Source organism: Amphiura filiformis, chromosome 13 (assembly GCF_039555335.1).
Source record: "Amphiura filiformis chromosome 13, Afil_fr2py, whole genome shotgun sequence".
In the NCBI taxonomy this organism is placed as follows: Eukaryota; Metazoa; Echinodermata; class Ophiuroidea; order Amphilepidida; family Amphiuridae; genus Amphiura; species Amphiura filiformis.
In genome coordinates, this window is record NC_092640.1 from 60,037,642 (window position 1) to 60,051,299 (window position 13,658).

The following is a 13,658-nucleotide window of genomic DNA, read 5'->3' on the forward strand; positions in this document are numbered from 1 at the left end:
AAGCATTTATTCTAAATAATAGCGAAACCCACGGTTAGACAGATGTGTTGTAACTACTTGTCTGTCCTCGTCTTTGCAATAAAACCTATGTTGCACCTTTGTGCCATCCCAATTCTTGAGGTAGGGTGCGTTTTTGGCTTAAGCACGATTTTGTTTCTACTTGAAATGAAATCAAAATAAATATTGTTCTGTTTCCACAATTGCAGTTTTTTCAATAAAAAAAAAATAGATGAGGAATAATAATTATTCCATATTTGAATCTATTGTCCCATCAAGAATAGAGTGTCTTCAAAAACTTCAATCAATTCATCTGACCAGAGAAGATGAGAAAAGAGGAGATCGCTCGAACATATAATCCGATTACCCACAGTTAACCTCCATTCACTTTTCTTTGTTTGGGGTACTTAAAACACTACTTGAAACTTTCTTTGTGGTGATCTGTTCATCCGCCACACGCTCGACTGATTCGGTAGTTCTCTTAGTGGAGAAAATATTCCACACACGGAAGTACATCGTTTAATTACCAATTTCGCAGTCAGAATCATGTTTTTTTCTTTAAAAAAAATAATACTAACCAGGGTGACCATGATTTTTAAACGAGTGAAAAAGCATTATATATATCGCAACTCCCATTAAAAAAATCAAAAGTTTTGTTAAGTTATGGAAGATCAAGCATAATTAATTTTCCAGTAAAATTAATATAAGGTCAAAGGAAAAGAAATTTAAATGATAACCATTTGAATATTTGCGGCAGTTTACGGAAACTTAAAACTAGTGTAATCAGTAATTCAAACTCGTGTCAGTTTCTCCATATACTCCCGTTTTGTGTCCAAACGTGTCCAAAAATGCTATTTGGATCCAAAAAGATGGTCTTTTTCACAGGGATCTCGGGTCAAACTTAGCAGCCGGTCATGCCAAACAATACAGAAATTATATTTCGCGGTCAACTGACGTAACAAATTGATATCCGGGCATGCGCCGTTTAGAGCTATACAGTCTTGACTCGCAAAGCCACTTATCGTATTAGTTGATCAATCGGATTAGATCATTGTTTCCATCAATAGGCGGATGCACACATTATTTATTTGATGTGAACAGCGAGCGACCTCCTCTTTTATCATCTTCTCTGATCTGACAAAGGAAACTATTCTGGTCATTCAATTTTGTTTCGCTTGCACCTGTTATATCACAGGTGTTGGTAGAGAAGGCACACTTCCCTTGTCTTCACCGAAGTAGTGATGTAAACACTAACATGATTAATTACCATAGCTAGCAATGGACATACACTATTTTTTGTTCCACTTGAACCCATACTATAGGCTATTCGCTGTCGATGTGACGTAATTAATCGGATTAACTACCATAGCAATTGATGAATACAATTTCGAATATATAGCCCTGCACTTCATCGTTCACGTGGCACCTATGCATTAAACCATAGTTGTCAAAGAAATGCTAATCACTCGCCATGTAAGATTAGTATTTATGAAAAGAGTGGTATTCAATCTATGTTTGGTGACATACGCGGGTGATTAGTGCAATCTGCTTGATGGTAGTTATTGCGATTATTACGTCACTTCGACAGCGAATTGTAGTATAGACGAATCCAACAAGCCAAGTGATGGTCAGAATTTATTCGGCCATTATACGCTGGTGAAGTTGCGTAATTAATCGGATTAATTACCATAGCAATAGGTGAAAACAATTTTGAACATATCGCGCTGCGCTACAAGCAGGTTACACTCATCACCTGTACTGTGTATGTCTGCAATCATAGATTGAATACAATTCAGTATCAAAGTTACGTAATGTTACTATGTCAACGGGATCACGCTCTTGAGTAATGAACCACGATCGAAACGATCACCACACAAAGTATATGGCACTCAAAGGCATACCAACATAGCGTGATCCGGTAACCAAGAGGATTACGTAACCACTTCGATGCTGAATACTGGTCTTTTCAAAGATCTTACAGGTGCAGCATGATATGGTTCAATGAAGAGGTACCGTCTGAACGTATCAGTGTATAACGCGGTATATTCAAAAATTGTTTTCACCTATTGCTATGGTAGTTAATCCGATTATTACGTAACTTCGCCAGCGTATTGAAATAAAACAGGAGGATGTGAGTTCATAAGGGCAATGTCGGGGATAGGTCACAATCGATGTGGAGAGATGAGAGGTCCGACCAACAGCCATAGCGATTCAACTAATTCCAGCGGACGGTCTGTGGCTAGTAAGGAATCGTCTTTGACCACATGCGCAGATCTGTCTCGTCAGGAAGATATTTAATATCCCGAATTTATAATAGGCCTATGCCTACCAGTTCCATCGTATAACCGATCTGCTAGAGAATATTTGTTACCATGTTTAATAAATTCGTATTTATCGTATAATAAAATGTAGCCAAATGTATATTATGTGTCACACGGTTTTCTGCTGAACCACTAGCAGGCTATGTTACCACATCTATGACAATGACAAAGGTGAATTTTTATGATTTTTACGATCGTCCGGATGAGCAAATCACTGAATGGGTCTTTAGTTCCCTCCTCTCCTTATCCTGCCAATATTATATGAATCAAAGAAAATAAAGAAAAAATAAAATTAAACAAGAAAAAAAGACAAAGAAAAGAAACAATAAAAGAAAAACAATAGAATAAATTAAACTAAATATGAAAAAAAAAATGATCACGAAAGGAGTCTTTAGAAAATGCAAGAAAATATAAATGAAAAGTTTGAACAATATTTTGTTTATAAAAGTTTGTGGGACCGTGATGAGGCTCGAGCTCACCATCTTCCGATCTAAAGAACCAAAGTCTTATGCCTTGCCAAGTGAGCTATGCTCGTGAGATGCGAAATAAAGATAAAATAATACATTGTATACCTGCTTGTGTCGGTAAATGATTTGCTCAAATTCCATAATGATATAATATTGTGGAGGGCGCTAGCGTGAAATATGCTATCATCACAGTCGCTTCTATTCCTTATAGACGGGTTTCTACGGTAGTTGCTTGGTTTAATAGTCGTGATAGTTCATGGAGGCTAAGAGAACTAGCACACAGTGTCATCGCCCCAATATCTTCATGGCAGACAGAGCACATCCCCATGATGGCCTGAGGCTGAATCCACTAGTTCTTCAACATGGCCATTTTTTTCCGACCTGTTTAATAGTTTTGAGAGCATGGGCCGAGGGACTAGACTATTGAAGGCTATTGACAATACCTGTAGATGTCACTGAGCCTGGTACGTCATCTGCTTTAGACTACCTCTACCATTGGTCTACACTGCGCTAGTGTACCACGTTATAGGGAACCCCGCAGTGTGGACGAATGAGGGCAGCTGTCTTTTTTGTTTTATTCTGCACATTATAAAATCCGATTTTTTTCCAGTTTTTATTTATTTCAAAACGCACGGTTGTTTGTCAATACGCATGCTTACGACTATCAGTCGTCTTAGGGCATTTGAATAAAGGCACTTAATTTAATGCTCACGTGACCACATGGGCGCTGACCTTTGGCACAGCGGGTGGTCTTCCTGTATATTTCAATTGGAAACGCGGGATGAATGTCCAAATTTTCTAGCAAACTTGTCATTTATTTGCAACTTTGTAGTATTATTGTAAGAGTTTCCGTCGATAACTTTTTTTCCGTCGAGCTAAGCTTTCAAAATTTAGTTCTTGAAAACATACTAAAAAGAGAATCCCCAAAATTATAATTAATTTGCCCATTAAATTTTCAGTCATTTTGATGATATTTGTATGAAAAATTCCTATCTCTTAGCATTGTAGCACATCTACTGATCACTTGGTGGTCTTGGTATGGCGGCGCCCATGGGTCAAGTGGGCATTCATTTTAGTGTCGAATACCCTATGATAACTGATCATGTTCTTTAAACACATATTCAAGTGCAAGCCTTACAAATGGTTTGTAAGGATGACAAAATGACGGGAGATATTCATAATTTTCTACCCAGGTATCCAAAGATTTACCGTCTGAAAATCAACACACGTGTATCGGCGTGCATAGCAGTTACACGTGTATTTTTTCCTGCCTGTACAATATAATTATTTACCAAGCGTTGTCGCTGTGTAACAGAGACATTTACCATCTGTTTCGTATGCAACAAGGCGTCTCATTGGTCCTGCTGTTTGACAGCACAATGACCGAGTACTCAGTTCATTGACTCTTATATGTATTAATGTTTATATTGGATCTTGGCATGTGACACAAAGTAATGACAGTAATAGTCCAATACTGTCAATACCCAAAGACAACAAACATTTTTTACCATGTAAACTTTGTAATGTTGCCTTCCAGAGATTGTGCTAAATTTATTAACAATTATGATATATACTAGCATTTGCTCAGAAAACTTTGGTTAAATGACTCACGTGAAAAAAAAAAGGGTTAACAATAGACTATTTTTTACTCCGGGTGACAGAAAAATGGGGAGAATTGTAAAAAAAATGATGACAAATTGTGAATTATACATAAATATTTTGTGTTTAATGTTAGTACCACCTTTTTTTTTTTTTCTTTCTTTTTTTTTGCTCCTCACTTTTTCAAACCATGCAAAAAATATTTGGGTCAACAAATCACAACTTCCGTCGGCAAAAAATATTTCCGTCGGTCCATTTACAAGTTGTGCCCCCTCGGTTCCAAACTCCTGGCTACGCCACTGCACGTACCTGCCCTAGATCAACATCTGGATTCTTATAAGTACATTAAATTATTCTGGGAATAACATTGACTATCATCACAAATGTTACTTCTGATGGATAAAACTTAGTAAGAGTTACATAGGTTAAATACCAAGTTTCACGTTTTAACGGTGAAAATACGTTGAATATTAATGAAAATCAGGGAAAATATGATAGGCTACCACTTACATGACTTTCTTCTTGTACATTATTATCTGATGTATGTACACAACAGGGAAGTGTGAAGAATGACCACTGACCGTGCATGGTTTAATACATATCACATTACAAACAAGATATTCCTGAAAAAAATTGGTGTCAGTTCCAATTTACAATGTAATTATTATTTGAATGTAGGCCTAATGTTAAAGATGGTTCCGAAAAATGGCCAAAAGCAATTCGACAAATAAAAAAATAGGCAAATGTGGTGACTAATTTGCATATCTTGCGACAAAAATTGCATCGGATCTTATGACTGCCGCTTACCACAACCTCATCAAGTTACATCCCTATACACCTCACCAGTTCTTCGAAATGGCAAAAAACAAACACCCAAAAACAATTTTTAAGTTAAATATGCAAATTAGCTACCTAATTTGCGCTAAAATTGCATCAAGTCTTAGGGCAGCCACTTACCACCACCCTACCAAGTTATACCCCAATACACCTCACCAGCTCCGTGAAACTGCCGCTTACCACAACCTCATCAAGTTATATCCCTATACGCTTCACCAGTTCTTCGAAATGGCAAAAAAAAAAAAAAAAAACATTTTTAAGTTAAATATGCAAATTAGCTACTTAATTTGCATATTTTGCGCCAAAAAATGCATCAAGTCTTAGGGCAGCCACTTTAACTTACCACCACCCTACCAAATTACACCCAGATATACCTCACCAGCTCCGAGAAACTAACCTGGAAGCCAAAGGCATTTAAAAACAAAGTTCACACAATACAAATGTATAAGACCCCATTATACTAGCATAAGGCAATTTATAAATGATTTTAAATGTGACGTATACAATTTGTCTATAACACAGGGAGATATAAAAATGTAAGGATTTGGGTATTTTTTTTTCAATTTTCACAGAAATTGAAGGATTTTGACCTATGTTTTTGTTTGTCTGTTTACCCCTGGGTCGCTGAAACAAAGAATTATATTAATTCAATCACCTAATTTATAATTAATAAAGGACAAAGAAAGATAAAAGCAAAAGTATGCTTCATTTAGTTAAAACAATAGTAACATCCCTGTTGTGTACAAAAATATAACTCTATACGACAATGCAAATCAGGATCAATTCATGGACTAAGTACACAGAGAAATGTTGAGTATGTAAATTAAATGGAACAGCCAAAATGCCAATGGGTATGTAATTTAACTAGAACAGCCTTAAATTGATATCGATATTAATATTGACGTCACAGATTCGATTTGTCACGTGATCGTCAAACCTGTACTAAAGGTGTCAGTTCTGCAGGAACTGACACAAAAATAATCGAAATTCTGTGCAATGAGTCAAGAAAGAGTAGCCTGTGTTACAGATCATGTACCTATATTACATAGGGAGAGAAACTACTGGGAACCACATACTCTTTGAAACATACGCTCGCTGCTCAATTCCCTCGCTAATCGAATGGCAACAGTAGTTCTAACTACTCGATGTCACGGCAAACGCTCGTTATCAGTGGCGTTGATTTCTATTTGACATTGGGGGATGAGGTTGGAAAAAATTCTTGAAGTATAGTGAATCCAGCACCTTTTGGTGACAGAATAAGTTTATGGGCCAAATGCGCGCGTGCTAAAATATTGCTATTTTGAAGTTAAACTGATCAAATATGGTGCAAAAAAGGAATAGCGAAAATGTGCATTTTTAAAGCTAAAATGGGCAATATATGAGGTTAATTTTGTCTGAAACCCATATTCAGGCGTCAACATTGGGGGATGATTGTATGGACCATACCCAAAATATTGGGGGGTTTATCCCCCCATCCCCCGGGAGGCTACGCCTATGCTCGTTATAGTTATAGTCCTTTATTATCTACCTCGAGTCACAGGCAGTATAGTAGCCTTGAAGTTCAGCGTGTTCTGCGTTTAGTGCCGGCGACTCATACTGCAGTTACTGTCCGTTTTCCAATACACAATACACAGTGTTTTCAATGAGTGTTATCTTGGTTTAATAGCTTTTAATGGGGTTTAAGTCCTGCAAAGGTCGTGGTGAATTCTACTGTAGACATGACTGCATCATGTTGAGGTAAATTATATAGACTATAGCTGTATATGCAAAATGTTGCGCCTTAGTTCCAACAATGAATAATTTGTTTTGAGTGGGGCAGAAGAGGAGGGGGGGGGGTCAAAAAATTTCAAAACCCGAAATAGGGGGTCATAACAGTTGACTCTGGTCATATTCAAACCCCTCCCTTCCCCCGAAGGAAATTACATCCCCCTAATCCGTTCTTTACAGGATTGTAGTAGTATGGAAACGTTCCAGACTGCGACGATGGAATCATTGGATTCAGCTGGAATTACCTTCCCAAAGAATCTTGTTATATAAAATTCCCGGGCCAAAATCACAGATGCGTATAACCGTTCACAATGCTTGCGTTATTGTCCAACACGTACGTACCTTGCACAGGTCATTACTAATGATTCAATCAACAATAATAATGAATAATGATTGATATTTGAACGTCATGGTAAAATAATCATTTTGGCATTACGTGCATCCATTCATATTCCATTGTTTCAAAATAGAATAGACCTGGGTAATGAACCTGTATGGAACAAATGTGAACAATAAACCTGTTGGCTGCAAGCTATAATCTACACCGGCCATTGGGTCAACAACATACATGTTAACAATAAAGTTTAACAAAAATCATACTGATATTTTGCTCTATACATGGTGTATCAAAATGAAGTATAAAGTTTGAAAAATGCCACTAGATTATAAAAAATATGAGGTATTAGGTCACACCGCTATAGTTGATATCTGAATCAACATATTGTCTTATTGTAAAATGTGTGACTATTAAAAATACTTAGGGGCTATTTTTGTGAGCCGAGTTAAAATGCATTTTAAAGTTTTTCAATGCACATGAAAATCATATATTTAACCACTTTCTAAAGTAACTGACAATTTGAGTCTTCCACATAGCCCCCAGGGCATTGCCTTCACTCCGATCCTCTGCTGATATCAGCTCTGCTCAACATGACATTCACACCAAGTTATGAGAGGTATGTCCTGCCTGGGGATGTCAAATTGTGCAATTATGTGTCTTTGGAGTTCATGAAGGTCTGCAGGAGGAATTGTAACACCTTTGATTTCAAGTAACCCCACAAGAAGAAATTCAAAGGTGTAAAATCAAGAGATCTCAGGGGCTATTCCACTTGCTACTTCAAAGCAATTACACGATTGCCAAACAATTCTGCAAGGCATTCTGGAAAGAAAGTGGTGAAACTGTGATTTTCATGTCATTTTATTTGACTTTGCCCAACTGCATTTTTACACGGCTCACAAAAATAACCACTCAGTCCTTAATGGTCACATGCATTTTGACCAAATACCTCATACGTTTTAATCTAGTTGCCTTTTACAAACTCTATACTTAATTTTGATACACCCTGCACAGTGATTTAGAATGCTTATAGTGCGCTAGGCACCGATATAAGGCATAAACCCAAAATGGGCTATTGTAGAAAATAGACACCCCCCTATAGAGGATAGGATATGTTTAGCATGTATAAGCTGCACACAAAAAGGAATCATTACACCTTAATAAGTGGTAATATCTTAAAGATTTTAACGCATAAGAAAACTATGGATAGATACATTAATTCTGTGCATTTTATTCCTTACTTGCCTTACAATGCGATTTTAATTCCGTCAATCCATTGGCAAGATAGAGTTTCAAAAATTGACAAAATTTCCTAAGACGTTTCCTTCGTAATATTAACAGTGCAACAAAACTTCTATAAACCACCTGCCTTATTGAGGCCATTACAAATAGGGCAGGAAACCATTTTCAAATAGCTAATATCTGTGTTTTTGATAAGGGTGTCTCTGAAAGTACAGTACCGTCAGAAACATTTTTTGGTAGTTTAATGCTCCAATCAAACAGGACCGAATACGCCTATGTTTGAAGCATTATTATCATGCATATTATACAAATATTATGAACATATATTAACATTAAAGTTTCCAACGGTACATATCTTTTGGAGACATCCTGTATCTTGTTCAAGTCAAGTCTTATGGAATTATATAAGGTATGCACAAATTGGAATAATCCGCATGTTATTCTATACAGGGCCTTCAAATGCACATTTTTGACCCTCGTATCCAAAAAGATTGGAATATTTCACAGGAGGTGTGTGGAGTCATTAAACCAAATCATCGCATCATCCTCCTTTAAATGTAACGGTACTTTTTGTGCGCAGTTTTGTTATTCACGAAAGCCACCAACTATTAATACCATTAAATCAATTTTTTTAAATAAAACAGTACTTACTTATCTCTTGCTGTTGATTCAGTTCTTCTGCAGTAGTATATATTCTTCTAATAAAAATTCCTTTGACATTATTCTCATCAACTTTTTCCAGAAAACTGTGCCATTCTTCCTCAAAAACGTAGTTAACTGAAATAGATTAATTTGACATTTCATTTAAACCACCATGAAGACAGGTTTAGACCAAACAGACAGCTCCTAACATTTTAAGCAAGCCGAATAATGTGAGATTGATGGCGAAACTTTGATTGTTTACGCGTTAATTATAAAGTAATTTGTCCATCCATTAGGAAATGAATTTGAGAAAACCTTGTGTTAATGAAATATTATTCTGAGCCATCAGCCTGGGTGGCTCACGCTCCAGTAATTTCAGATGATTGAGCCCAGTAATACATCAAAAAATGTCTTCCAATTCATGAAAACAAATAGATAAAAAGCTTAGAGGGAAGGTCTTGCTGCTCAGCGAGTGTTATTATCAGAAGGTTTTCTCCAAATTCATTCTCTAATGCGAAGTAGACATGAAAATCTGAATGATGTTCTTTGTCAAAGATAGGCAAAATCCGGAGGGCTTTGGTTCGCCGCCGTTATAGCCTTGTTCCGCCACATGCACACTATAGACCAACTTCCCTCAAAAATAGGTGACGCCCGGCCGTAACATATCAGCAAATTTCCAAACAATATCATAAGTAAACGATACATTTATGATCAAATAACCGGAATGTTTTTTTTCGTACAGTACGACGCTGGAAAAAATAATATTATCTGCATACCTGCAAACGTATGGTGTGTTGCAAACAGGGCGAGGAAAGCGATAAATAGTAGAGTTTTCATCATCTTGATTGTGTCCCATAGGTCTGGCCATGGGATCCTAGTCTGAAGCTCTATTGACGTCCACCCAAGCCGCGCGGTTCGTATCTATGATGTAACTAAACATACAAAGCTGAAATCTGAAATGTGACCTAACGGACTTTTTTTGACATTTTATGAATACAAACTATTTCTTTGTTGATCTGCTTCAAGAAGCACGTATAGTCTGTCGGGTGAAAAATGCGCACCCACGCTTAATAATAACATGAATAGAATCATGATCAAAAACTCTTTGGAGGTAAAATATCAGTATTTAAAATGGCCTGTGTCACTTGACTCAATGAAATAAATTAGAAAAGGTTGTAAAGCATATTATAGGGCCTCATTCTTAATTTAGCTTGCTTGCTGCATTTATTTTGCTTTTGCATTCAGTTAGATTGAATTCTTTGTATCGTTTGTGGTAGTTCTAGAACCCTAAAATGTGCATACATAGCAACATCTTTCTCGAGGCGGTCCATTACGATATAATCGTGCAGTCTTTTCAATTATTCTGGTGCTGCATTATCACTCCAAATTTATTTCAGCGTGGTTGTCGGGCACAAGACGGTACTCCTCCACACAGAAGGACTGTGACGAAATACCTTGCATAATTGGTTGGCAATCGTGCGATTGCTCCCTAAATCACCAAGTGAAATCAAAGGTTTTCACAAGAACTCCAGAGACGCATAATTGCACAAGTTGACATCCGCTGGTGCTCCTGCGGGACTGATCTCTCATTAGACGTGGTGTGAATGCCATGTTGACGGGAGTTGGCAATCTGCATACAGAGGAATGGTGGCCATTTGGAATACTAAGACTATCAATTAATGTGAATGAAGTGGTGATATATGTGATTTTCATGTTGGTTTAATTTTCATTGAACTGTATTTTTACTCGGCTCACAAAATAGCTGCTTAGTCCTTATTAATGGTCACACGCCAGCGATTGGGAGAGAAGTGGGAGGACAAGCTGTTGATTCAGTTATCAACTATAAGCATTAATGGGCACAATACCTCTCACTTTTAATAGTTTTTTTTAAATTTTAGTGGCATTTTCAAACTGTTTACTTTATTTTGATACGCACTATATAAATAAAGAACGAAAAGTATGGTTTTCTTTAAAAAGTACCGTGATCGTGTTCGCGGCAAACCAACACAAGCAGACTTTTGTGCTTGACAGCCACCAAACTTAGTACCAACATCGTTATATAATGATATCAAATATTCTAATCTGATGAGCCAGAACAATAGACGATGGAGCCATTGACCGTGCGCCAGACAGTCAAGGACAACTTGTTATATTATGATATATGCCCTGCAAACACAAAACGTTTTTAAAACGTTCTAGACAGGTTTTATTTTGGGTTTTTGGTTTTGGTAAAAACGTTTTAATAACATTCAAATGTCGGGTTATATAAAGGTCATGAAAACGTTTTAAAACGTTATGTATCAAAACACACTACGAAACTATTTTTAAATGTTTTCAAAATGTTATTGTAAAATATTTTTTGCAAACATTTTTTGCCAAATATTTTGTCAACACTTGAAGGCCCTTTCAGTGATTTCACAGGAACATTAAAAAAATGGAAATTTGTCAGAGTTGCTTAGAAATAAAGAATAAGTCTACAGAATTTCATTAAACCACTTTTCCCTGAATACATCGACAAATTAGTCAAAAACAGAAGTTTTAGAAAGGTTTTCTACTTCAACTCAGATCGACTCGAGAAAATCGAGATTTTCGTACAGTGCGCCACCAATCGACTGGAAAAACTTCCTAGTCCAGTGTTTCTAACACGGGGGAAGTAGAGTCTAAATTGATTTAAAACAGACGCTTAATTTTTGTAGTAGAAAACAAAATAAGCAATTAAAGGTCACCAAGGCAAACTAACGGTCAATTCAAATATGAAAAACAGTTAAAATTGTGTATTTTGTTTAAAATAGTAGCTACTGATGTAATAAGTAGTAGAAACAATACGCAACGCGTGTTGGTACGTGGAGAGTGAGCTTCTTTCGATCTCGAGTCGGACTTTTTGTACTGTCAGTATCTAAAGTCCAGAATCATGCAAATGCTTTATTTTGTCTAAAATACACGGCTTTCGACCGAACCACTAGCAGGCTATGTTAGCACATCTATGCCAATTACAAAGGTACCAAAATCTGAATTTTGATGATTTTTACGATCGTCCGGATGAGCAAATCACTGAATGGGCCTTTAAATACATTATGTTGGAAAATTTGCAGGAGGTTATCAAAAAGTGTTTTTAAATGTTATGAAAACTTTTTATACCTTATAACCCGACATTTAAAAGTTTTCTGACAACCTTCTCTAACCTTTGGCGAATGATGTCGAAAACATTTTGTGTTTGCTGGGTGACTGGGATTAAATTATTGTGAACGTGATTTTCCTCGTAGTTCAGTTCAGTTCAATTCAGTTTTATTTCGCCACACATCAAATAAGTAAAACAATGTAGTATATCAATTATAATTATTATTACAGATATACATTCCTCTACCAAAGAAAGGCGACCTCTCTCTTATCATGCTTATGGCAGACTGCCGTGGTATTTCGCTTATGTCAATTGCCGCAAATCTGAACAGGATTCGACCTCACATTGATTTTACGCAACCATAAGTAAATACACATTTTGAGGAGGATCATGGAATATAAAATTCAAATCTTTAAACCATTCAACTGGACTCACGTTTTTGAGAGGCAACGGTTTCACACCTTATCCTAGGTGCATCTTCAGGCCGTCTGTTGGTACTAAAGGGGAGTTAAGGAAGCGATCTATGTGAAGAGAGAACAGCCTTCACTCAACAGGGGAGGCGGCCTGCGTCACAATTTAGCGGGGCCTACAATTCCATATCAAGAACATTCCGAAGAAGTTTGCATATGGAAAGGTTTCTATACAAAAACGATTCTCTTATAAACCATCATGCGCACAGTTTTCACCTCGATACACCTGAACACACATTTTCGTCCCAAGAGCTTCCAAGCAGAGAACAACAAGCAGCGAATGTATCCACCACAGTCTTGATTACACTACACGGTTGAGTGCATAGCAATGAAGGATCTGTGAAGCTTCTAGCTAAAAATGGGCCTCTTTCATCCAATCAGAATTTTTTTATATTAAACACTTCCCCCTAAAAACACTTTTAGTCACTAGGTCAACAGATAACGCAATTCAATGTTATAGCAAGGGCGAATGTGGAAAATCTGTTGAAAACTACCTATCCAAGCACATTTTTGACCAAAATGTAGGTTTTAAAAGTCAAAACCTCAAGTGTTCCTTACAATATTTTTCAAATTTTATGTCATTAAATGAAAAAGCACACTTATATTGTCTATATACTAGAGTCACTAGAATGAGCAGTGGTTAATTCTATCTCTTTAAATTGAAAATCTTGTGCAAAAAGTTACTCTTTCGTCCGTTTTTTCACACGGTTGTAAATTCAATGAACTATAACCTTTAAAAAAGAGCGCTTACAAATTAATATGGGCTCTACGACCTCTAGCAACACCATCTTGCCACTGGTCAGTGACCAATTGCCGACAGACCGACAGACGGCCTGAAGATGCACCTAGGATAAGGTGTGAAAC

The 13,658-nt window shown here is 36.8% G+C and overlaps 1 protein-coding gene across 1 annotated transcript in view; it reads right to left on the reverse strand.

The window, feature by feature from the left end:
- Positions 1 to 10,111, reverse strand: part of LOC140168594 (uncharacterized) — a 46,722-nt gene extending 36,611 nt beyond the window's left edge. The window contains exons 1-2 of the mRNA XM_072191997.1: positions 9,983 to 10,111; positions 9,216 to 9,341 (exon numbers count right to left, since the gene is read on the reverse strand). Coding sequence (XP_072048098.1) covers positions 9,216 to 9,341; positions 9,983 to 10,046 — 190 coding nt within the window. The 5' untranslated portion in view covers positions 10,047 to 10,111. The remainder of the gene's footprint in view (positions 1 to 9,215; positions 9,342 to 9,982) is intronic.
- Positions 10,112 to 13,658: the final 3,547 nt, after the last annotated feature.